Below are 24,782 nucleotides of genomic sequence, written 5' to 3' on the forward strand. Positions count from 1 at the left end.
GCTTAAATGTGCTCCTGTAACCCCATGACAGCCTTTATCATGTTGCACTGTCATTGCTTCTTACTTACTGCTGGCGGAGAAGCACTGTGTGGCAGAGACCCAGACACCGTGGCTCCCAGCTCCTCTTTCTGCGGACAGAGGCAGGACAAGCCAACTGTCTGCAACCTGCAACAGAACCAGAGCATGGGCCTGGGTCACGCCGTCCCCTGAGCAGGACGGGTTGCTGTCCAGCATTAAAGGGGAGCTGGACTGACGTTCCCAGGTGCTGGGTCCCAGGCAGTTGCTCATCAAATCCCTGAAGCACTCTTTGGAGGTAGGTACTTGTGGCTGAGACAGCAGCTGGTCCCCATCAAATACCTGGGTGTTCACCCAGAGCAGTTCAGGCCACATGACTAGATCTGGACCACTGTCTGTGAGCAGAAGTGACGTCTGCCCATGTGGGGCTGAGTCAGTTCAAAGCTGACGTGTCTTCTCCATCTCTTTCCCCCCACTGTGGGTTCCAGTGGTGAAGCTCCAAAACGTAGGAGGGCTACCAGATCCTCATCGGACTTTGTGAAACAAAGGCACCTTTACTGCATTCAGCCAAGGAGGTTTGGGGGTTGTTGAGGCAATTAATGCTAATTGCCCTGATGCATACAGCACTACTATCATTTCTACTTATCGGGGCCAAGCCAGCTGCCCACGGTCACACAGCTTGTAAGCGGGCAGAGCTGGAACTCAAACCCAGGCCTGACTTGCATGGCTGGTTTTTAGAAACTAAACTTACTTCACCCCATGAAAGCCTGTCCCCAAGTACTGCTATAACTTCTGAAATCTTATGAGAATGTCCAGCAGGGACAGGGCAGAGGGGCAGCGGGAACAGCCAGAATACTTAGCAAGTCCGACGTGAAATCCTGCTCTTCTGGATCGCACTCAGCAGTTACAACACTCAAGGTGTACTTCTGCCAGTGACGGTTGCTCAGGATGAGCAACACGCGGTGAAGAGATGACAACAGCTCGCCCATGCTTGGCAGAGAATTACAACTGGGGAGTGGAACCCCGATTCTATAGATCAGGGAAGAAGTCCTCCCAATGTCACTATTTCACTCTCAGCTCTTACCCACTTGTTTCCCAGCCCAGAAAGGCAGTGTTGCACACCAGAAGCTTCAGAGTGAAGACCTGGGCTCAAATCCCTGCTCTGCCACTTCCTGGCTGTGTGACCTCAGGCAAGTCACTGTGCCTCTCTGAGCCTCAATTTCCTCATCTGTAAAACGGGGATAGTAATACTAATTCCTCATAGGATGGATTGAAGCATTAGAGATAATGGATATAAGACATTTAGTACAGTGCCTGGCACATGGAAGTTTGTTACAATCCAAGGCAGGCTCTCTTTTTCCAGGGTAGGATCAGGGGGCTATCAGAGGAGAGGGAATCAGCATACAGATTCGCACCAAAATCGCTCATATGTTTATTTACAAACAGGATACATATACGCGTACACAGGTATCACTGGAACATTTCAGGAACCTCAGAGCTGGGAACACCCCTTCCTGACTCGGCTTGGGCTCTCTAGAAAAGGGCTTCTGACACTTTCTCACTGGAAAGCCTGTAGGTGCTCTGGTTGGGCCTTCACTGCTTCTCATGTCCACATCGGCCTGTCCCAGTGGGCCGTGGACAAGGGGCTGTGAGCTCAGTCATTCATGTCCAGGTCAAATTCTGGATACAACTCTTTGGTGGTGACACCTCGGATCACGGCTGAAAGGAAGGAAGGAAAGAAGGAAGGAAGAAAGTCCAGTGGGAGAAGTGGGAGGGAAAATGGCCAAAGCCCTGGCCTACCCGGGACCCTCTCCAGCACTTTCTTCCTGCTCCCCTAGTTGGCCCAGATAACCCTCCTGCTACCCCTTCCAGGCTCCTCCACGGTGGGCCCTGTCTGGTCCGTCCAAACTGGACTCACTTAACGCTCACCCACACGAAGCAGCAGCAAGAGGCATGTGCTGAAAACGTAAGTGTACACTCACGTCGTATCAGTGGCCAGCTGCAAGCCCTGGCCCGTGTGCATGCCCTTGCCATTTGGTGATGCCCTTCCTCATGCCTCCTCACAGACTCTTCTCTCCTCCCAAGGGAAGGGGTCTCCTCAGAGGCCTGCCCTGACCACCCTGTCTCATCCCCACCTGCCACCCTGTTCGTACCTCAATATTTTCCATCTCTGTCTTTTGTTGCTTTCACTGCACTTAACACATTTTATAATTCATTTATTTGGGTTCCTTTACTTCTTGACCATTCCCCCCCTCCCAACACCAAAACGTAAGTCACATGAGAATGGAGACACTCAAGTGTCTGGTTCACCAAGATGTCCCCATACCCTGTTGAGTAGCACAGAGTAGGTGCTCAGGAAATACTCACTGAATGAATGAAAGAGGACACTCCGCCTGCTCCAGGTCCTATGACCTGGAAGGACAGGTCTCAGACTGGGTTCTGTCTAACAAGAGCTTATTCCCCTTGGCCTCTAGGCTACAGTCCCCTCACATTCCTTTCTTCTTGGGCCCTCATCCTCCTCCACCTCCTTCTGTTTTCTCCCTCCCCTCCTTTGAGACCCATTCCCCACTGACACACGGAGAAGCCTCTCCTGCCATGGAATCCCGGATGCTGATGGGCAATTCTGCGACAAGAGCTACAACTCAGGCAGCCAGCGGGCAGACAGCCCAGCTCTGAGCACTGTCCCAAATGGTCCCTGCTGGTTGAATATCAGAGTGCCCACCGAACCAAGCCAGGTGATGGAACCAAGGCCACCTACACATTTCCTTACCTCCAAGGTGGGCTGTCCCAGCCAGCTCAGACACACAGGTGCCTGTGTCTCGGCTCAGCCCTCTAGATAGTGAGACTGTGTTCAAGGAGGAACAAAATACCCCTTTAAGCCACACAGTTCCCCTTGCACTTTCTGCCTCTGTAGCATGTCGGCCACTTGAGGCGAGGCTGGGGTCTCCATTGGTCTGAGTAGGCCCCGGAGGACTGGGCACCCTAGTCCTCAGGCAGGCGGGTGGGCCCAGATTCAAACCTGCCTGTAGCTCCAAAGCAGGCTCTATACCCAAGGGAAAAACCGCAGGCACTCAGGTAAGAGCTGTACAGTTGCTTCGCTAGGTGGCCAGGAAGGGGAGGGGCATTCAGGGAGCGTGGCAGCTGAGAATGGTAGGGGGGTTGGGTAAGTTTAGAAGGCCCAGGAGCAAAATCCCACCAGCCCTGGGGCATGGGGACTCCCTCACCTAGTTTGCCTAGCAGCATCTGGCCTACATCCTTGATGTCATTATACTCGTGGAGCTGGGAGATGTGGTCCTCCAGTTCGTCTACACTGTAGCCTCTGGGGTGAGAAATGGAGAGAGAGAGAGAGAGAGAGAGAGAGAGAGAGAGAGAGAGAGAGAGAGAATATCGTTGAGAAAGCTGATGAGGCTCCAAGGTTCAGAGAGTAACGGGGCATCTATTTAACAAATGTTCACTAAGGGCCTACGGGTGCTTGGCGTTGGGAACTAAGATAGTGATGCCAAGATAGACCCTGCCCTCATGAAGCTTAAGGTAGGGCAGGAGATCTGCCCACCTCCTCACTCCTGGCAAATTCTCCCTGTACTCTTAGGGAGGCATCCTCAGCCACGCTGGTACTGTGTAACCCTGGTCACAGCCAAGGGATTCATAGATGGGCACATGAGTGGCTAATCAGATCCCCTCAAGGGTGACATGCACGTTCAAAGGCTGCTCTGTGCCATGTGGCTGGAGCAAAGGGCATGGGAAAACCCAGGAGTTGTGGAAGAGCCAGCTTCCCCTGGCACTGAAAACCCCACCTGCAGAGGGAGGACAGAGCCCATGTGCAGACAGAAGCGGAGGCAGAGACCGTGGGCCCCGGAAGAGACTGGCAGAGCCATGGCTTTCCAGTTCCTAGGTCCCCTTATTCTCCTGGGAATTCCCGGCACAGTCCTGTTTTTATGCTAAAGCTAGGTTGCAGTTACTGGGCACTATCTAGAGATTCCCTGGCAGTCCAGTGGTTAGGACTTGGTGCTTTCACTGCCGTGGCCCAGGTTCAATCCCTGGTCAGGGAACTGAGACCCTGCAAGCTGCATGGCATGGCACGGCCAAAAAAAAAAAAAGTTATCTTAAGCGCCCTGAGGAACCCGAAGAGACTTACTCAGATATTAACTGGGAGATTTCCTTGTCCAGCATGTCCTTCTTCTCCTTCAGCTTCTGAATGTCAAGGTGCAGAGAATCCTTGCTGGCCCCATCAGCCTGGCCAGACTTGGGAGATGGCCGCTGTGTGGCAGGCACAAAGAGTCATAAGCCAGACTGACCAATTATCTACCGTTCGGAACCTACACATTATTCCCCAATATCCACTCCCTGCTTCTGGTTGGTAATAGACACCCTCCACCCCAGAATAAGACTACATTTCCCAGCTTCCCTTGGAATTAGATGTGGCCCTATAACTAAGTTCTGGCAAGCGGAACTTAATTAGAAATAGCATAGGCGATGTCTGGGAACTGTCCTTCCAGGGAGAGGGCATGCCTTTCTCTAGCGTTCCTCTTTCCTACCAGCTGGAGGGATGCTGGAATTGAACGGTGTCTTGGATGATAGAGGCATGGGTCCCTGATGACTGTTTAAGCCATCTTTAACAGGCCCAACTTTAACTAAAGGGCCCATCCTGGTTCCCAATCTGGCCCCAGAGAATCTATTTCAGGTCTACCTCTTGGATTCTCCTGTCAAGTCTATGATGTCGCTGGCTTTATAATCGCATTGGGTAGCAAAACCCATCCCTGGGGCTACAGTTCATCTTTGTCCTTTCTGCGTCTACAAGCTGTGAAGGCCGGTGCCTGGTACACTGCTAATTTTCAGGAAATGTTTGTTGGAGCAACTGTAATACAAGAGACCGAGGAAGACGTGGTTCCCATTCTTAGGACAGGGGATTTTAACCAGTCAGTCAACACATCGTGAGTAAACACTAGCTGCCATGGCAAAGGCTCCAGGGGTTCAGCAATGGATAAGACATCAAGCCTGGCCCCCCGCCTTCATGGAACGCATAGCCTAGTCCCAGACATAGAACCCCCAACAGTCATGCTCTTCCTCCAGAAATGTCCATTTAAAGCTCTGCTCACAGGTCACACATCATCAGAAAGTCCTTTCCTGACCACCCCATTTAAATGGCCACACCTCAATTACTATCCTTTTGTCCTGATGTTTTCTAACATCTATCACCACCTGACATATTGTATATTTCATTAATATTATTTTCACTGACGGCCTTATACCACTGGAGTGTGAACACCATGACGGCAGGGACTCTGTTTTATTCACTGCTGATTGCCCTGTGCCTACAACAGTACCTGGCACATAGTAAGCACTATTTCGAATGAATTCGTCAAATGAATGAGTGAATGACAATCAACTACCTACCAGTCTGAAAAGTGCTTTGAAGTTGAAGTACAGTGTTCTAGGGGAGTGGCTAACAAAGCTATTGGCCTGAGCCCGAAGTGGGGCTAAGACTTCTCTGAGGAAGCTCAACTTTAAAGGATGAGCAGGCATCAGTCTGGCAAAAAGCTGGAAGAAAAAGTATTCCAGACAGTGTATCCAAAGGCCCTAAGGCAGGAGAGAGTACATGCATTTGAGGGAAAGGGAGTGGTTTCCATGTGGGTCGAATGGGTGAGGGAGGGATAGTGGTGTGAAAAGAACAAAACCAACCAGCCACTTGTGCTGTCAGGAAGGAGGAGAGACAGTGCCCATTTGGAGAGCCTGGGGTACCACTGACAAAGTACAGGACGCTGTTTCTTCTTTGAAGCTTGGTGGGCAGGAGGAAAAGATGGGGAAGGACTGAGCAATGACCTAGAGTTTCTCAGCAGAATGAGGTCAGCTGGGGGAAGACCTTGAAGAGGACTGGGGGTGGGTCAGCTGCTGCTGGGGACGGAGAGGAGGGCTGGGAGCAGCAGTGGGGTGCAGGGTGGAGGGCAAGGAAGGGGGCACAAGCATACTCACAGGGGATCGGAAAGCCCCGCGGCAACTTTTGGAAAGTCCTGCTTGAGTCCTGTAGAGGAATCCGAGGGAAAAAGGCTGATTGGACCTAGAGGCCGCTTTGGGAGGAAAGGGGTACTGTGAGGGTGTGAGAGGAGGAACTGCTGTGAAGTACAGAGACCGGGACTGGATCCGGTGGGGAAGAAGGTAGATAATGCTCCCGGGATCGGGGTAGGGATTCTAGAGGAAGGACAGATTCTGATGTGAAGCAGTGGAAGGGGGGGTGGTCTCTGGAGGCTATCTCCGGGGAGAGAAAAGTCTGGGGAGAGAAAGTCTGGGGCAGAGCTACGGGGAGTCAGGAAAGTGACTGGGAAGAGATGTGCTTTCCCCCTGCTGTCCGCTCCTCGCCCACCTCCTCAGCCCTGGGGTCCGGGGCCCCTGACTCGGGGAGCTCTGCAGTGCCGGAGGCTCCAGGGCGGGTGCGGAGAAGCGGCCCCTCAGGTCCGCCCGGTATTCGGAGTTCTCTGACGCGCACCGAAGCGTCGCAGAGCTATCTACGTAAGCACGCTGCGAGATCGGGCCCCGCCCTTCCCCGCCCTTCCCCGCCCTTCGTCGACCAGGTGGGCAAGGAGAGCGGCTGCGCACCAAGTCTTTTTTTTTAGATTTTTTTTTTTTTTTTTTTTTTTTTTTTTGCGGTATGCGGGCCTCTCGCTGTTGTGGCCTCTCCCGTGGCTCCGGACGCGCAGGCTCAGCGGCCATGGCTCACGGGCCCAGCCGCTCCGGGGCACGAACCCGTGTCCCCTGCATCGGCAGGCGGACTCTCAACCACTGCACCACCAAGGAAGCCCCGCACGAAGTCTTTATTAGGCCTTCCCCCGTCCCTCCTGGCTAACGGTGGTTTAGCCACGCCTCTTTCCCTTTCAACTTTCCCATCGACTAATGGGATTAAGGATTTGAGGCTATGCTCACACCACTGCAGCCTAGTACCGCCTTGGTCCCTCCTCTTTTGGCTTCGTCTCACAGCGGCGCGGTTGCTGCCGGAAGCAGTTCCGCAGTGCTTGCTGGGATCGTGCTGATGTGGCCCCCCCCCTTCCCCCGCCCTGTCCCGGGATGTCGGAAGAAACCCGACAGAGCAAATTGGCTGCGGCCAAGAAAAAGGTAAAACGTGCGGGGTCGCGGCTCCCTGACCCAGCCCGAGACCCCTCCGACGGCCGGGCCATGGTCAGAGTCTGTGCTGCCTTCGAGGCACACGGGGCGAGCCTCTCGGCGCCCCTTGGCGCCCCCCTCCAAAAGTATTCTCAGCCAGTCCCGCCCCCCGGCAGCCCAGCCCCCGCCCTCGCTCGTCACCCCTGGGTGACTTTGGGCCGGTGACCCCGGGGGCTTCCTGCACCAGGCTCGGCTCTCGCCTCCTGCCGCCCAGAACCGGACCTCCTGGGCTCCCTAGGCTCCCGGTCTCCGGGGACCTCGGTCCTGGCCTTGCGTTCCCCTCCCCCACCGCGGAACGGCGACTCGGGCATCTGTAGGGAGGAGTGGAAAGTAGTTACGTCATTACCCCCCTCTGAACTGTCATTACCGCCAAGAGCCCGGTGTTTGGTCTTACGACCCAGTCCCCCTGTGTTTTCACATCCTTTCCGGTTTCTCTGGTCGCAGCACAAATTTCCAGCGTGAAGGAGACTCGGGACTATGGGACCTAGGTCCCACCTGGGTTTCAGGCTTCCTAACTCTAGACTGTACCCCATCCTTTGGTGTCGATAGCGTAAAAAGCCTACACTTCACCAGTGATCTCGAAACATTGACAATATCTCTGGGTGGCAGTGGGGAGAATGTGCTTTGTTTAGTTTGGTTTTCTCCCAGGTTTCTATCCAGAGAGACTTTCACAGTTTTAATGTGAATCTTCTTCCTTACATTCTAATTCGCTATGATTCTGAGACCAGAGTGCCGGTCATTTAGTGCTCCTTTGGAGTGAGATCTGCTTATCCTCTGTGGAACAGATCGCGTGAAACTGAACTTCACAGCTGGGAATCTTTCCCAAATCATCATCTCAACATGGGTTGCCCTGAGTGCCACAGGATAAGCATGGGACTGGAGCATCAGTTTTGCTTGATTCTCTTGAGAGAGAAAAAGCCTTTTATATTAATGTGGTTAGGGATGACATTTGCATAGATTTGTAAGATTATAATAGACTTCTCTCCGAAATGGTGTTTGGGTTGTCCTCTTTCTGTTACGTTCCCAGATTCACTAGGGGTGTGTGCCTTCACTGCCTTCTGCCATTAGGATACACTGATGTAAAAGTTTGAGAAGCAGTGGTGTGCAGCTCTAAAAGAGGTGTAGGAAAGGACCCTGATGTCTGATTAAATGTTTACTTTTCCACCTCTGCTTCTTGTAAACTGTAAAGTAGGATGTGAATATAGGGGGCTTATAGTTCTCATGAGCCTCACTGCTTTTCCTTTTTGCAGTTAAGGGAGTATCAGCAGAAGAACAGCCCTGGTGTTCCTGCAGGAGCTAAGAAAAAAAGAAAGATCAAGAATGGCAGTAGCCCGGAGACAACCACTTCTGGTGGTTGTCCCTCACCTGAGGATGTGAGTCTTGCCACCTTCCAGGGATGGGGTACTCAAGGGACAGCAGGAGAGGGTAGTGGTTAAGATTGTGGAAGAAATGTCAGATATTGCCTAAGAAGTTTGGGTTTGAATTCTACCTCTCCCTCTGTTGGGGATATGTATGGTTTTGGGCAAATTGTTTAAGCTCGTTGGGTCTCTGGTTCCACATTGGTAAAACTGGGGTAATACTGTCTTACACTTATGAAGTTTAAATGAGATTGTTGTTGTTTTTATAACAATCCCCTAATACAGGGCCTGGTGCAGAGTAAACATTCAGTAAAGAGTAGTTGCTATTTGACTTACTGCTCTGGTGATCTTTCTCAGCCCCATCCTCAGTGGGAAGCCAGGCAGTGAGAACAGCCTCTTGTCCTCAGGCTCTCCATTTAGAGGCACCAACAGAACCCCAGGGTGTGGTGAGGAGAGTCCCAGGCCCTTGGATTAGGAGATCATCTGGGTTTCAAGGCCATCTTTGCCACCAGCTTGCTGGGTGACGTCAAGAAAATCAGTTCGTCCCCTGGGCCTCAGTTTCCTCATCTGTAAGATGACACTGTTGGATCAGATCATTGTCTTTCAGACTTATTTTTTAGCTGTAGCCTGCTTTGTTCAAGCGGACCCTTGTTCTGAAGTCTGGTTTTTAAAAGTCTGGGCCTGAGGGTCTAAGAAGCTATTAAGAGCTGCGTTGTTCGCCTAAGGAGCTATGTGACTGCATTGTTCCGGGGACTTTTCCATCTGTTTACCTTGATTTCTGCCTCTGGCAAGGCAGCAAGTGGCTGTTTGGAAAATGGCACAGGCTGTGGTATTGATCCCTTTCTCTCTTCTCCAGCATTCCATTGCCCTGAACCCATCTCTTCTTCCTTCCCTGACTCTCTTGCCTCTCTAAGCCACTTTTCTCTTTCTCTCCCTGCCCTTGTTTTTCCCTTTTCGCCTCCTATAGATTCAGGACATTCTGAAGGTGCTGGTGTCCGACCTTAACCGCTCCAATGGGGTAGCGATCCCCCCATTGGACAAGTGGAAGGTGAGGCAGTGCCGAGACCCCCTCTCTGGCTTGCTCCCTCCCAGCTCTGCATGCCCTGAGGCTTCTCTGGTTTGGGGGATACTTTGCCTCTGGCTTATTTTATGTTGCTGTCATTAACCCTGGGCCTGTTCATGTCTGCTTTTTCACCTGCTTGGTTGATTGGGTTCCCCCCCACCCCGACCCCCCCCATCTTTTATCATCTTGGAGAAGGTGAGATGCTCCTTGGAGGTTAAAGGTAACTTGGGAATAGCTTCCAGAGCAGGTGTGTGGGATTTGGGCTCTTTGAGCCTCCAGTTTGAATGTCCATGGTGCTATCAAACTAGGAGAGGTTCAATAAAACCAAACCTTCAAGTCTTGGCCCCTGGGCATCTGACCCCAAAAGACCAATAGACCACCAAGTAGTTTGTGATTTGTTTTTGAGTTGATCAGTTCATTTTGGTTTGGCAGTAGGGAATGTAGGGTTAAGAGAAAAGGAACTTGCATTATAGTTAACAAGGATTGAGGTTATTTTTTTCAGTGGAACTATCCGTAAGGGATGTGAGGTTAACCAAACACATGAGTGGTCAGGACATTCTGCCCCTATCCTCTTTTAAAAATTAACTGGACATTTAACCATATTCAGTGGGCCCTTGAGAGCAGAGGCATGTTGCTAGGGGCTGTAGAAAACAGATGAAAGAAACATTTGGAATATGGCAACAAGGCAGAGGTTGGTTCTAAATGGACTCGAGGCTGGAGGGGGTGGCATTTGAGGCCGGTTTGAAGATGAGAGGTGGGTAGCGGTCATCCACATTGAGCGTAGGGGAAATGGGAGTCCCAGGCAGAGGGTGTAATACAGGTAACAGCCGGGGTTATTAGCTCACAGAGTACTTTCCAGAAAGGCGGGGAGCCTGGGGTGCCCCTGGACTGGGAGATGACCTCCTCCGGACATGATGGTGGCACTTCCTCCTTAATTAACTTCCTCGGGGGACATCTGCCAGGCTACAGGAGTAGCGCTGGAAGGCCAGGTCCTGCTGGCGATGGGCAGGGGGAGAGGCGCTGGGACAAGGAACTGTTGGCTGGGGTTAGAGAGCCTTTCAGTCATTAGGACTGCTCATGCCCATTCGGTCGGGTCTGTCCAGGTGCTGTGACTCACCTTGTTGGCTCAGAGGAGATGCCGGGTGGCATGGGGAGGGGAGCGCAGGCCTACAGGAGTCCCGAAGCTGTGCATCTGGACTCTTGTTGTAAGGCCCTGGGCCCGCATCCTTCTGCTCTCCTGGAAATGAAGACCCAGATCCCCATATTCCCTTCTTGTCGTTTTAAAATCCTCTCTATATCAATAACTGTTTCTCACTTAAGTTTTCTGCTGTAGTAGTGCAGGCCTGTGATGGCAGTATCCTGGGCAGAGCTGATGGCATTTCCAGAACTGAGGAATAATGGATAGAAAAAAAAGGTGTTTTTTTTTTTAATGGAATGGGACATTGGAGGGGAGTGGACAGTGTTTTTTAAAATTCCGTACTTAGCTATATGACTCAAAATTATGAAATAACTTGGTTGCTCGCAAAATAGTCATATTTAAGTCCTCAGAAAAAGACTTTTTCCCCCTTCTGAGCTTTCTTGTTTCTAATGCTAGGGATCCGTGGGCACCCAAGAGGCCAGGAGGGACCCAGGGCTCGCCAGGGCCCGTGGCTAAGAGTGTGCTCCCCTCCCCAAACTCTCCCGCCTAGCCAGCTGCTGAGCCCCTGCTCTTACCTATTAAATTCAGTAGTCCAGGTTGACAGGGCAACACCAGGTTCTGGCATCAAAGGTCACAGTGTGGACAGTCACCAAGCAAACAGCTTGATTCATCTTCAGCTCCCCAGGCTCTGCGCTGCTTGTTCTAAGGAGGGCAGTAGATTTGGGTTTTCAGAGGCCAGGGCTGAGGCTCCAGAGAGCAGGCAGCCCTTTCCCCCAAGAGAGGCGCAGCCTCTTCCTTCCAGACTCAGCTTCGTTGGCCAGGCCTTGGCTCCCCGGTGCTCTTCCCTCATCAAGCTTTGGCTTCTCAGCCCTCTTCCCCATCTCACCTATTGAACATTAGATCCCTCGAGCCAGAGGCTTGGACTAACTGTCAGGCCTGAGCCTGGAGAGAGGCCGAGTGGGGCTCTGGTCAAGCAAGTGGATCCATTTGGGCCAAGAGAGAACTTCTCCATGGCTCCTGGCCCTCAGTCCCACGATTGTTCTCCAGCATGACAAGAGTCAAAGGGTAGACGTCTTACCTCTGGTTTCTCAGCTGTTTCTTGGTTGGGTAGGTGTTTTGGAGCCAGGAGGTTGGGATGGGTAGTGGCCATGGTTTTCCTTCTACCTCTAAGAGCAGGGAGAGCCTTCTCGTTGGGCAGCTTCTTTCCCAGAAAAGGCCTGAGTCATGGAGACACACCAGTAGTTGCAGGAAGGAGGGAAGGAAGGAAGGGAGAGCAAGAAGAAAGAGGCAGATCGCGCTGCTCCTTCATCACTGCCACCCTCTGCCCAGCGTGGGGCCCCGGGTGAGGGGCCCTCTGGGCACAGACTGGCTTTCTCGAAGATCAGGGCCTTGCTTCTCCCTGACTTGGCACACCTTCCTTCCACCTGCTGTAGCTGCCGTAGGTCAGCCATGGAGCTGAGCTCCAGGGAGAACAAGGCCCTCGTGTTCTCGAAGGAGGCTGTGCAGTCCCGGAAGGCTGCAGACTGGCCCGAGGTCTGGGCGAGCCGTAGCCGCCCCCCAGAGTGGCACCCAGCATGTGTGACTGGCACTCTGACTGCAGCAGCACCTGTCCTACCCGCTCTGCACCCCTGCATTCATGGCAATGAGGCGACTTCTGCCCTGCGTGGCCCCCTAACCCCCTGCTCTGTTCTGTGACAGGCGCCCAAAGACCGCGCCGCTCCTGTTACACCGTCTGCTGATGACACCGTGTCACCTGGCGGTGTCCCTTCCCCCTGTGCTAGTCCCCCCCGTGTCACTAGCATGGCATCAACTCAGGTTCGTGCCTCTTCCCCCTTGGCTTGCTGCCCCACTGTGTGCTCACCCCGTCCTCCTTCCTGGAGGCCTGGACCTGCCATGGAGCCTCTTCCCCTTTCTTCAGGTAGCTTGGCTCCTAGAGCGAGGCGCCCTTCCTGAGGACTGGGGTGGGGGAGGCCAAGAGCAGGTTCTCCTTGAGGTGCGGGCGGACGGAAAGCGGTTGGAATGAGCTTGGCGCCGTGGGTGGTTCTTAGTGGAAACCGAATGACCGATTCATACGTTTCTTTCCCAACAGAACCGTGATGCTGACAATGATCCTAGTCCCATTGGTGAAAGCACGTAAGTGTCTCCCACGGGGCCAGCAGTCCCTAGGCCACTGCCCATGACCCCCTCTTTCCCATCGAGCCTCCTGCACCCCTGACTGCTGTGTTCATCCCCAGATCTCTCTCATCCACCGAGAGCCTGCGACAGCTATCTCAGCAGCTCAACGGTCTTGTGTCCGAGGTACCACCCCCAAAATTGGAGCCCGGAGTGGGCTAGAGAGGGAAGGAAAATATGACGGAAAGAAACCGAGGCAAAGGTTCCCAAGACGAAGGGCAGGTCCTGGGACCGGGCAGCTTGGCTGGATCATGTTTGGCTAGTCATTACTGCTCTGAGTCTCCTCTTTGACGCTGTCCAGGTGAAGGGGTTGGACCATGAGATTGGTTACATCATTTTATCCTGCAGATGAGAGCTGCTTGGGAGGCGGGGGACAAGGGGGAATTAAGAATGAGGAGAAATTGGCACAGGGAGGGATAAGGGGGGGTGGGGGTGGCAAGTTAGGCAGAAAAGGAAATGTTGCCAGTCGATGGGGAAGATGTTGGAGGGCTTAGGCCTTGAGGGGGATAGATCACGTTTCCATGTGAACCCTTTCATCTCTCCTAGTCTCCATCTTACATCAACGGGGAGGGTCTAGCATCCTGTACTGACATAAAGAATCTGGAGGTAAGGGGGCCTGCACCGTGGCCCAGTGACCCTGCAGGCCAGCCACCACCTGCCCCCACCTCCCTCCTCCCAGAGCGGGGGCTGGGTGCCCCACTGCCAGCTGAGACAGCCCAGACGCCCCCCAACCCTAATGATTGCTCTCTCTACCTCTCCCCGCCCCTCCTCCAACTCCTCCTCCTCCTCTCTGCATGCGCCTCAGAGCCGGTACCAAGAACTATCAGTAGCCCTGGACTCCAGCAATCTAACAAACAAACAACTCAGTAGCAAGATAGAGCAATTGGTAAGAGTCCAGTGTTGTCCCCGGATTCCATGCTGCCAATCTGGGGCCCCAGTCTCACCTTGGGGCTCTGAAGAAAGGGGCTGGGGACCCCTGGTGCCAAGGGAGAATGGGGTGCCGGGGGGCCTAGGTCTCAGCTGGAGGGACCCCGGAGCACGGCATGCAGCATGGCTCTCTCTGTGGCTGCCCTCTTTGCCTACTCTGTTCTCCAGAGACCCCTGCTTGAGTCGTCCCCACGCTTGCCCTGGGGCTGTTGCCTGTAGGGGGAGCACTAGCTTGACTGGTGTGTTCTAGCCCTGACTCAGCCCCTGATCTGTTCCGACTTTGACCTTGGACAAGTCAACTGTCCTTTCTGGGCTTTAGTTTCCTGAGGAGGTAGAATTAGAGGGTGTCCAAGGTCCCTTAAAGCTCAAAAAATCAAAGATTTAAAGGTCCTTTTCGTTCCCATATCTGTGCTCTTAAGAACAGAACCTGGCCTGCAGTGTGTGCTCAGGAAACATGCCTTGAGTGAATGCCCCCTTCCAGGTCGTGAGCTGGCAGAGGGTGGTCTGACCTTCTCAGACTCCATTTCTAGAGGTTTATGTCATTGTCCCTTCCAGGGAATCAGATCCAGACTCTCACTACTGTAGCCGTGAGCAAAACTTCCCAAGACCCAAAGTCTCTTAGCTTGAGAAGCGTTCGTCCATTTATGTCCCCATGAACTCTCCCTTTCTAACCCATTCCTGCCCCCTGCCCGTCCCTCCTCCTTGATCTGAGGATCGTGGGAACGGGGGACGATCTCAGTCACCTTCCTATGACTCTCCCCACAGAAACAAGAGAAACAGGAAACTTTGGATCGACTGGAAAAAGTAACGTGATTTCTTTGCTCCTCCCGTGGCTGATGGGTTTGGGGGAGGATTCAGATGTAGAGGCCCGTTCTCCTCTTGCCTGCTGGCAGCCTGGAGAAAGAGGGGGCCTCCCCCTGCCCCTCCCCCCCCATCCCCTACCCCCGGGGTGGCCGATTATCTGTTCTCATCGGTGGGCCTGTCCTGGGCCAGTGATGACATTCTGGGGGCTATATCCTTTGCTGTTTCACCTCTGCCTACCAGTAAGAGCTGTTTCTTCTCTTTTCCTGCAGGAGAAGAAGGAATTTGAGAAGAAGCTCGTGAAGGAACAAGGGGCTCTGAGAGAACAGCTGCAGGTGAGTGGGCTGAACCAGGGTCCCTCATGGCCCCCAGGAAACATTGCTTTTCTGCTTTTAGCACTTGTTTGCCCTTTCTCCCAAAGGTCCACATCCAGACCATAGGGATTCTGGTGTCTGAGAAGACGGAATTACAGACAGCTCTGGCTCACACCCAGCAGGCAGCCAGGCAGAAAGCAGGTGGGAATCTAGGCACCCTTTCACCCCTCGGCCAGAGGGGCACACTGGCTGGCCTTCAGTGGGATTCCTTCTTTGGGCTTCCCTTCTCATGCTGTCATTTCAGGAGAGTTGGAGGACCTTGCCAATCGCCTGCGGTCGTCCAGGCAGCGTGTGGGAGAGCTGGAACGGACGCTGTCTGCCGTCTCCACGCAGCAGAAGCAGGCCGATAGGGTGAGCCCAGCAGTCTGCCCATCCATCCGCTGGAGGTGGTGTGTGGGTGGGGTGAGCCTAAAGGTCCCTTCGGCAAGATGGAGTGACTTGCTGCCCAGAAGGCAGCGCTGGCCGTGTCTTGCTGCTTTAAAGTTGTGTGATTGTGAGAAGCAACCCCGTCGCGATTTGGTTGCCATGGCGAGTTGTTGGGGGAGGGGGGAGTGCTGTCTAGAGCGAGTGCTGGTTGCAGAACCCAGAGCCAGAGCGCCAGCCTTGCCCTTTACTGGCTGCGGGCTCTGGCCCAAGTGCTAAGTGTTTGGGCTGTGAAGGTTCAGAACAATATTTTTATCCGTTACCGCACTAAGAGAGAAGTACGTGTGTGAAATATATATATGACAGGTCGGAAAGGATTCATAAAAACCCAGGGGAGAGGAACAGAATGGCTGAGAGACATGTCACTTTGGTACCTTCCGAGTTAGGGGCTGTGTGAGTGTATCATCCATTCAAAAAATGAACAAGAGATTACAATACAATTTAATCCCCCCATCATATCTGTGCTCCCACCCCGGGGGAGAGAACGTGGTTCAAGAGTCCCAGCTCTGGGCTTCCCTGGTGGCGCAGTGGTTGAGAGTCTGCCTGCCGATGCAGGGGACACGGGTTCGTGCCCCGGTCCGGGAAGATCCCACATGCCGCGGAGCGGCTGGGCCCGTGAGCCATGGCTGCTGAGCCTGCGCGTCCGGAGCCTGTGCTCCGCAACGGGAGAGGCCACAACAGTGAGGGGCCCGCGTACCGGAAAAAAAAAAAAAAAAAAAAAGAGTCCCAGCTCTAAGTGAGGTTAGGCAAGCCACTTAACCTCTGATGCTCCGTGTCGTTCACCCGTAAAATGGAGATAGTAATAGTAACTGCCTCCCAGGGTGATTGTGGGTTTGAAATGGGAATGTGGGCTGAGAGAGTGTTCAGGAAAGGTTCAGACGCGGGGCTGATAACTGTGAGAAGGATGGCAGTGTTACCTGCTGTCTCCGGGCCTGTGAGCCAGCCGTGCGTTAAGAGCTCTCCACCTGCCTTTTCCACCCTTCCCCGAGTTCTTATTAAAACCAAATGAGAACGTGAGCTTGGAAGTGCTTTGAAAAAATATAAAGCCTGACGCCAGGTGAGGACGTGTTGCTGGGAGTGGTTCCTGTTGCTGCTGTTAGTCTGCATCTTCCACCTCCCTTCTCCTGACCTCGCCTCTCTGTGTTTGCAGTACAACAAAGAATTAACCAAAGAGCGAGATGCCCTCAGGCTGGACTTATACAAGAACAAGTAGGATGGGGATGGTGGGGGAGGGCTGGGAAGTGGGGAGGAGCCAAGGGAGCGGGGGAGGAGCTGGTACAGCTTTGCATGCATGCAGAGCCAGGCTCTGCTGTCCCAGCTGTGCCACCGACTCCTGCTGTGGCCTCAGGCAACTCATGTCCTCTCTGTGGCCTGCCACTTGTGACTCTTGATCCTGGGGTCCCTTCCAAAGCGACCGTTCTGTGGTTCTGTGGCAAAGGTAGTGGGTTGGTCACCGGAGCGACCCTTTCTGTTCTTTACACACGCCTCCCTCCACTACCGCCGGTCACAGCAAAAGCAACGAGGACCTGAAGCAGCAGACCTCGGAGCTGGAGGAGAAGCTGCGGGTCATGGCGAAAGAGAAGGCGGCCATGCAGCTGGGGATGGAGGAGCTGCAGAAGAAGATGGAGATGTCCGAGCTGCTGCTGCGCCAGGTGGGGCTGGAGCCCCAGGGAGTGCGGGCCCCACTTGGCGGGGCCAGGGCCTCTTAGGCTCATTGTGGGTGGCCTCCGGCCAGGAGCCAGATAATTTGGATCCTTGTTCTGGTCCTGCCATAGACTCCTCTAGAGATAGGAGAAAAATTGAGGCCTTGCCCAGACCTCTGGAATCAGAAGCTCAGGGATAGGCCTTTTTTAGTTTTATTTTTAAAGCATCCTGGTTGAAAAGCATTGTTTTATGGATGACAGTTACAAGGCTAGCCCGTGAGTCCACTCCCTTCCTCTCGGGGCCAAGCCTCCAGGTAGACAGGGCGCTCAAGTCTCAGAGAGCCTCCTCATTAGTTTTCCTGCATGCATAGTGATTCTCTGCCTTCCTGCCCTCAGTAAGGGCACGGTTAAAGTATGCCATGTTCATATATCGGACTACTATGTAACCATTACAAAAGTTAAGTATACCTTGTTTGCAGCAAAGTGAAATTAAGTTGCAGAACCATATATGATACTACCCCGTGACAGCACAACTGCACTGTGCATTAATTAAACGTGTTTGTGTATGTCTGGAAAAGGGTCCAGGAGGATACACACTGGATTGGGGTGGTTGGGGAGCAATGAGTATTTAGTAAAAATAAAGCCTGTGGACCTGGTTCTAATAACACGAGGACAACCCTGAGTTGTACGTTGACCTTTTGGGGGGCATTGCGTGGAGCAGCCTGGGCTTCCCACATCCAACCTCATTTTTCACCATCCAGTTTTCTAGTCAACCTACCGCTGATAGCAGCCAGCAGTTACAGCAGGCCCTGGACGAGCAGGCACGGCTGGAGAGCCACGTGGAGCAGGTGAGATTGTGCAGGGAGAGGGGTGCGGGAGGACGATGACCCCAGGTGGGGAGAGGGGTGCGGGAGGACGATGACCCCAGGTGGGGAGAGGGGTGCGGGAGGACGATGACCCCAGGTGACCGGGAGCAGGCGAGGCCCCGTGACAGCCCGTGGTAACTTCTGTGCCCACTCTCGCAGCTGAAGGATTCTCTGAAGCAGCTGCAGGCAGAGAGAGACCAGTATGTGGTGAATATGAAAGAAGAGAACGCCGTTTGGCAGCAGAAGATGCAGCAGATGCTGGAGCAGGTGAGAGGTGACCTTCCACCCCGCTCCTTAGACAGGTCACCTGGGCATCTGTGAGGTAGGAATCACGACACTTGCTGTGTGCAGCCAGAGGTGGAAGTGTGTATCTAGAGGGTGGGGGTGGAGAGGGAGGTGGTCGCCCGGCCTTGACCCCCTCCTGTGCTCTCCCCCCACCCCCCCACCCATGCTTTGGGCAGATGGGCAAGTTGAGGGAAGAAAAGGAGTGCAGCATGAGTCAGGTGCAGGAGCTGGAGACCAGTTTGGCCAAACTGAGGACCGAGATCGGTAAGCCGGGGCCAGGGGATCCGGGAGCAGAGTTGTGTCGGGGCTGGTGAGGGCGGCTGAGAATGGAGGTGAGTGGGTGGAAGGGCACCGTGGCCAAGGGAAAGAGGTCTGTCCCAGGAGTTGGCAAGTCTTGCAGTTTCCCTGAGCCTCAGGGTCCCCATCTGCAAAAAGGGTGAAGTGCCCACTGTGGTCTTGAGCATAAAGATGTAAGGAACTCTGTCTGAACGTGTCTTGAAAGATTGAGCCAGGAAGCCAAGATTTGGGGCAAGGAGGCTGAATCAGGAGCTGTGGACCAAGAAGAGGGTGTTTTGGAGGGACTTCCCTGGTGGTCCAGTGGTTGAGGCTCTGTGCTTCCGCTGCATTGGGGCATGGCTTCGATCCCTGGTTGGGGAAATAAGATCCCTCATGCCGCACTGGTGCGGCCAAAAAAAAAACCCAAAACAAAACGGTTTTTTGGAGACTGCAGAGGCGAGAGGCCCTGATGGTGTGCTCCCTTTCTCAGCTGTGCCTCCGCCTCAGGAGCCCCCAGCCGGGCCCTCGGAGGTAGAACAACAGCTGCAGGCGGAGGCCGAACAGCTACAGAAGGAACTGCAGAGCCTGGCACAGCAGCTGCAGGCTCAGGTGAAGGACAACGAAAGTCTGAGTCGCCTGAATCAGGAGCAGGAGCAGCGGCTGCTGGAGCTGGAGCGGGCGGCCGAGTGCTGGGGGCAGCAGGCCGAGGAGCGCAAGCAGATTCTAGAGAGCATGCAGAGCGACCGCACCACCATCAGCCGCGCGCTGTTCCAGAACCGTGAGCTCAAGGAGCAGCTGGCTGAACTGCAGAATGGATTCGTCAGGCTGGTGCGCAGCCCCTCCCGGCCAGCCTGCCCTCCTCCCTGGCCAAGTCCTCTGGGTTGGGGCGAGGCACTTAACCCATCTGGGGCCTTGGTTTTCCCACCTGTAAAATGGGTGATATGGACCTTTTGTGAAATGGTGTCCACGAAGGCATGCTGTGAGCCAGAGAGCCCTGCTCGGAGGGTTGTGGGGGGAAGGGGCAGACTTTCCTACCTGCCTCCACCCTTCCCTGAGCTGTGGGAGGCGGACACCAAGTTCTGGGGTCTCCAGCTGCATTGGGTGGCCTCTGATTGCTTCTCTCTGTGCAGTCCAATGAGAACATGGAGATAACCAGCGCGCTACAGTCGGAGCAGCACGTCAAGAAGGAGCTGGCCAAGAAGCTGGGCCAGCTGCAGGGGAGGCTAGGAGAGCTGAAGGAGACGGTAAGCCCTGCCCCAGCGGGAGGGCCCGGAGACAGGCACCAGCCTCTGGGGAGCGAGGGACCGGGGGCCAGGACAGGTGACCCCAGAGTCCTTCAGAGCCTGTGACTGCTTGTTGCCCCCTGGCCTCTGACTTTCAGAGTTGAGTAGCCCTGGGCCATAGGTCGTTGTCCCCGCTAGAGGCATCGAGCCCCTAATTAGAGGGGAAGAGAGGGTGTACGGTGACCAGGTCCTTGGGTTCAGCTCTGGATTCAGCCCTCGCATCTCTAAGCCTCAGTTTCCTTATTTTAAAAGGAGGTTAGTGGGACTTTCCTGGCGGTCCAGTGGTTGAGACTCCACTGCAGGTGGTGCGGGTTCGATCCCCGGTCGGGGAACTAAGATCCTGCATGATGGTGTGGAGCTACCAAAAAAATAGAAAAAAAAAAAAAGGAGGTTATCATTTTCCTTCTAGAGGTGTTGGAGGTTAGAGAATCATGCATGTAAAGCCTTAGGCGTTCAGTGTGCACCTCACAGATGTTGGCTGGAGCTCTGCTTTTCCACCCGTCTGTGGCCTCAGGTTAAGATAGAAGCTTGCTATGAGGGCTGGGTGAAGGCGGCATGGGGCTCTGGGCAGCCAGCAGGGCCTCACGGTGCCTGCCTCAGGCAGAGGGGTCTATGCCCAACCTCCCCAGTCTATGGGCTCCGACTGCGGAAGCAAGCCACAGCCTGCCCTCACCCCGAGGGTCTTCCCGCAGGTGGAGGTGAAGCGCCAGGAGGCTCAGGATCTGCAGCAGCAGCGGGACCAGTACCTGAGCCACCTGCAGCAGTACGTGGCTGCCTATCAGCAGCTGGCCTCTGAGAAGGCGGGGCTGCACAAGCAGGCGCTGCTGCAGACGCAGCTCGTGGACCAGCTGCAGCACGAGGAAGTCCAGGGCAAGGTGGCGGTCCAGATGGCCCACCAGGAGTTACAGGAGACCCAGGTGAGGGCGCCGGAGTGCTGGGCCCCTGACGGGGAAAGCCTGCAACCTGTGTCCCTCCTCACTTTCTTTCCTGGCCCCTTAGGAGCGCCTGGAAACAGCCAACCAGCAGAACCGGCAGCTACAAGCCCAGCTGAACCTCATGGCTGTGCCTGGGGAAGGTAAGTAGGACGGCCCGGAGGGAGAACACCCAGCCTGAAGGGCAGGGGGACTTTTAGCAGCGTGGAGTTGAGTTAGAAGAGACCTGTAGGACAGCGAATCCTCTTCCTGCAGCGAGGGAGGGGAGGGGCAGAGCTGGGCCGCACGCCCTCTCCCCGGCCTGCTCCCCCGCCTTGTCGGGTTGTCTGAGGCCCCTCCACGTGTCCCCAGCAGGAGGTGGGCCGGACGGTGAGGAGAAGGACGAGGAGGCCCCCCGGCCGAAGCTGAGCGTGCCGGAGGAGCTCGACAGCCGAGAGCTGCTGGTGAGCTGACCTCCCGCTCCTTGCCTGTCTTACTTCCCACCTCCCCCTGTGCTTCCTCTCCGACACGCTTTGTGGTTTCCCTCCCTCTGACTTCTCTGGACCCCCAAGCTCCCCTGGGAGCCATAGTCAGATGCCATGTCATCCTTGAACCACAGGCATGCCCACTAAGACCCCGAGAGGGCAAGCATCCCTCTGCCCGCCGCCCCTCGCTGGTCCTCAGTATCCCCCACAAAAGCACGCGCACACCTCTTGCCCGCAGGTGGCATTTTTTAACTCGGCCTTAGCCAGTGCTGAGGAAGAGCAGGCCCGGCTGCGTGGGCAGCTGAAGGAGGAAAAGCTGCGCTGCCAGCGCCTGGCTCAGCTGGCAGCCCCGGCCCAGGACGGGGCGGAGAAGGAGGCCCCAGCCTCCGGGATCGGGGGGAACAGTGTGCCTGCGGAGACCCACCAGGCCCTCCAGGTGGCCATGGACAAGCTGCAGGTGAGTGGGTCGCCCCCAGTGGGGTCCAGGAAGGGTGGGGGCCTGCGGTCAGGTCGCTGCCGAGCCCTGACCCTGCTGTTGTGGCTTCAGGGCCGTTTTACAGCGCTCATGCAGGAGAAAGTGGATCTGAAGGAGCGGGTAGAGGAGCTGGAGCATCGCTGTATCCAGCTGTCCGGAGAGACAGACACTATTGGTGAGTGGGGAGGCGGGGTCCCGGGGCCGGGTGCCATGGGCTGGATTGGGGCAGCCCCGCACCTGAGCCCTGTTCGCCCTCCCCGCTCCCCGCAGGAGAGTACATCGCCCTTTATCAGAGTCAGAGGGCGGTGCTGAAGGCGCGGCACCAGGAGAAGGAGGAGTACATCAGCCGCCTGGCTCAGGACAAGGAGGAAATGAAGGTAGGGGTCCTTGTGACCGTCTCTGCGGGCGGGGGTGGGGTGCGGGTGCTGAGCACCTCTCCCTCCAGGTGAAGCTGCTGGAGCTCCGGGAACTGGTATTACGCCTGGTGGGCGAGCGAAATGAATGGTATGGCAAGTTCCTGGCCACCCAGAGCCCTGCTGGTGAGCCCGCTGCAGCGCCCCCAGCCCCACAGGAGCCTGGGGCTGCCGACGAGGGGGGTGAGTAGCGCCCTCGGGGGGGACCGGCGGGCGGGCAGGGGAGAGCTGGCACACCACTCCGAGCCCCGCCTCTCTCTCTCTCTCCAAAGGTCTCCGTGAGGTGAGCCTCGAGGACAACGTGGACCCCACCCAGGGGGAAGCCCTGCAGGGCCAGACGACCCCTGAGAACCCCACTGCGCAGCAGATCATGCAGCTGCTGCGCGAGATCCAGAACCCCCAGGAGTGCCCAGTTTTGGGCAGCAACACCTGCATCCCCTTCTTCTATGAGGCTGACGACAACGATGAAGTGAAGATCATGATGGTCTAACTGCCTGACACTAGCGGGCAAAGACCGGAGACCTGGGGCCGTGGCGCTCTGCCCTACCCGTCCCTGCCGCCCCGTCCCTCCTTCCTGGCACCCCTTCATCCCTAAAAAAACCCCTGAAAAGGGGTGTAGCCCCCTGTCTAATGGGGGGAGACAAATAGGTGCAGACCCCTTGCCATCTTGGCCAGGCGGAGGCTCAGTGAAGGTAGTTTATTTAAGAGGCTGCAGTTGTTTTTTTTTTTTTGTGGTACGCGGGCCTCTCACTGTTGTGGCCTCTCCCGTTGCGGAGCACAGGCTCCGGACACGCAGGCTCAGCGGCCACGGCTCATGGGCCCAGCCGCTCCGCGGCATGTGGGATCCTCCCGGACCGGGGCACGAACCCGTGTCCCCTGCATCGGCAGGCGGACTCTCAACTGCACCACCAGGGAAGCGCGAGGCTGCCGTTCTTGGGGAGCAGGGGCTCCCTGCTGGTCTCCTCACCCCCACCAAGCAGTCCTCCATTCAGAGGGGCTCATGCATCCTCTATTCAGAGGCACTTTGGGGCACAAGTGCCCCCCCTCCCCCTCGTCCAGCCAGACAACTGGGCGGCACTCTCTCAGGCCTTGGGCAGGTTGGGCAAACCGAGGCCGGGCAAGGACATAAGCTGGTGGCGGGGTGGGCTCCCTCCCCAGTGTTTATACTGTAACTGTGTAACATTTTGTATATTCTGGAGGTAGGGAAGCCCCCTGTATCACAGTGGAGGTTGGCGCTGGTAAATGGGGAAGACCTTCTATTAAATATTTGGGGCTGGGGAAAATTATTTATTGATAGTGTAGGATGGAGAGAGAGGGTGGAGACGGGGACGGGTTTGTGCCCGGGTGATTCGACTCCTGTTTCACTTGTTTCACTTTTTATTTCAGAATAAATGAATTTAGCCATACTGCTTGTCCTTGCGTGTTCCTTTTTCTTCTGTCACTGGGTCCTGTGCCATGAGCACTGAACAGGGAGCGGGTCCTGCCAGCAGAGGGCAAGCTTCTGGTTGTGCCAGTCCCCAGTGTGTCTGAGCACATCCAACAGGGCTGTTAGAGCTATCTTCCAAGGCCTGTCACCTGCGTGCTGCCTGGTGAAGACGGGGTTCCCAGGGGGACCGCCGTAGGGTTTTCGGGGCAGTCCTGCCTTAATGGCGGAGAGACTCAGAAGTCAGATCTAATCCCAGGGAGGGAAAGCAGGGTGCCACAGCACCCTGAGTGCTGACTTCTGGTCCAGGTGTTTTCCATTCCATCGCCCTACCCTTCTGGTGGCCTGTTCTGCCTGTCCTTCCACAGTGCCTGCCTGGCCAGCACCTCACAGTCCTCCCTCCGGGCCCCCTAGTGGCCAGAGCAGGTTTCACAGGACGAGGATCAGCTGACTCCAGGTGCTTTCCCAGTACGCCTCTGAGAGGATGGGGCTTTTTTCTCCACATCTTACAGCACCCTAGCAATCGCTGGGCCCTCCCCCATCCCTCACCCCAATGTTTAAACCTTTACCTCTCCCTGAGCACCACAGAGAACACAGGCCACAGAGGACACGCTGTTCCCCATCATCCAGAAATAGGTTTTATTCTCAGCCAAGAGACAGCAAGACTGGTAGTGGTCAGAGAACTACACAGCTGCCAGTACAGCACCCCCGTGTTCAAGGGAGGGTAGGGACGGGAGGGCGGCAGAGGGGGGCTGGCTGTCCACAGGCTGGGTACGACAGGGGGGCTCATCAGAGGTGGCACGCTTTGGAGGGGGATGTCAGGGTGACAGCGTTCCCTTGTAGTTGGGCCACAAGACTCCTCAAGGACAGCATGGTGATTGATTCCCGACACTAGAGGTGAGGCTTGGCCATATATGTGTGTGTGTATATATATATGAGTATTTATAGATATTTATAGAACTGGGCAGGAGCAAGACCACAGAGGGGCACAAGTTTCACCAACGTCACGCCTGGATGTGTCAGCTCACCACTACAACAGACTAAGTCACAGATGAAGGGGAAGCTCTGGGGCTGGGTAGCCACTGTCAAGTCACAGAACAGCCGTCCAGGCAGGCTTGGAAAGGGAGGTCTCCGAGGAATAGGAGGGATCTGGTTAGAGGTCGAAGGGGGGCCTGGGGCTCTCAGGTCGGGATGGACTTGCCTGACCCGATCGGCTGGCAGTTGGAGAGGAAGCAAAGAGAGAACGGGAGAGAGAAAAGGGGGAGAGAGCTGGTAAGGCAAGGGCAGCCTAGCCCGGCA

General features: G+C 55.3%; 3 protein-coding genes across 7 annotated transcripts in view; 1 reads left to right on the forward strand and 2 right to left on the reverse strand.

Annotated features, from left to right (window-relative positions):
* Positions 1 to 1,433: 1,433 nt before the first annotated feature.
* On the reverse strand, positions 1,434 to 6,840 carry SWI5 (SWI5 homologous recombination repair protein). Of its 4 annotated transcripts, XM_079705657.1 has the most exons (7): positions 6,374 to 6,840; positions 5,986 to 6,034; positions 5,410 to 5,553; positions 4,151 to 4,272; positions 3,240 to 3,334; positions 2,786 to 2,860; positions 1,434 to 1,734 (listed from the first exon to the last, which is right to left on the reverse strand). In XM_079705657.1, the coding sequence occupies exons 1-7, from the start codon at positions 6,718 to 6,720 to the stop codon at positions 1,670 to 1,672; spliced, it is 897 nt and encodes a 298-aa protein (XP_079561783.1). In that variant the 5' UTR covers positions 6,721 to 6,840; the 3' UTR covers positions 1,434 to 1,669. The 4 variants fall into 4 exon arrangements, with proteins under 4 accessions (XP_079561783.1, XP_079561785.1, XP_079561784.1 ...); XM_079705659.1 differs by lacking the exon at positions 5,410 to 5,553; XM_079705658.1 differs by lacking the exon at positions 2,786 to 2,860.
* A 198-nt stretch (positions 6,841 to 7,038) lies between these two features.
* Positions 7,039 to 23,466, forward strand: GOLGA2 (golgin A2). Its single transcript, XM_079705656.1, has 27 exons — positions 7,039 to 7,119; positions 8,418 to 8,540; positions 9,493 to 9,573; positions 12,425 to 12,541; positions 12,816 to 12,859; positions 12,961 to 13,024; positions 13,445 to 13,504; positions 13,704 to 13,784; positions 14,591 to 14,629; positions 14,899 to 14,961; positions 15,048 to 15,141; positions 15,245 to 15,351; positions 16,574 to 16,632; positions 16,934 to 17,075; positions 17,828 to 17,914; positions 18,092 to 18,199; positions 18,394 to 18,481; positions 18,984 to 19,321; positions 19,624 to 19,737; positions 20,469 to 20,693; positions 20,776 to 20,851; positions 21,060 to 21,151; positions 21,411 to 21,629; positions 21,720 to 21,822; positions 21,918 to 22,024; positions 22,093 to 22,243; positions 22,333 to 23,466. Exons 1-27 carry the CDS (start codon positions 7,072 to 7,074, stop codon positions 22,548 to 22,550), a joined length of 3,048 nt encoding a protein of 1,015 aa, XP_079561782.1. The 5' UTR covers positions 7,039 to 7,071; the 3' UTR covers positions 22,551 to 23,466.
* Positions 23,467 to 24,108: 642 nt separating this feature from the next.
* DNM1 (dynamin 1) overlaps positions 24,109 to 24,782 on the reverse strand; it is a gene marked incomplete at both ends in the record, with an annotated part of 45,955 nt that continues 45,281 nt past the window's right edge. For both annotated transcript variants that reach the window (XM_079705991.1, XM_079705992.1), the window contains one exon: positions 24,109 to 24,697. In XM_079705991.1, coding sequence (XP_079562117.1) covers positions 24,637 to 24,697 — 61 coding nt within the window. The remainder of the gene's footprint in view (positions 24,698 to 24,782) is intronic.

This window comes from Hyperoodon ampullatus (assembly GCF_949752795.1).
Source record: "Hyperoodon ampullatus genome assembly, chromosome: 6".
NCBI lineage: Eukaryota > Metazoa > Chordata > Mammalia > Artiodactyla > Ziphiidae > Hyperoodon > Hyperoodon ampullatus.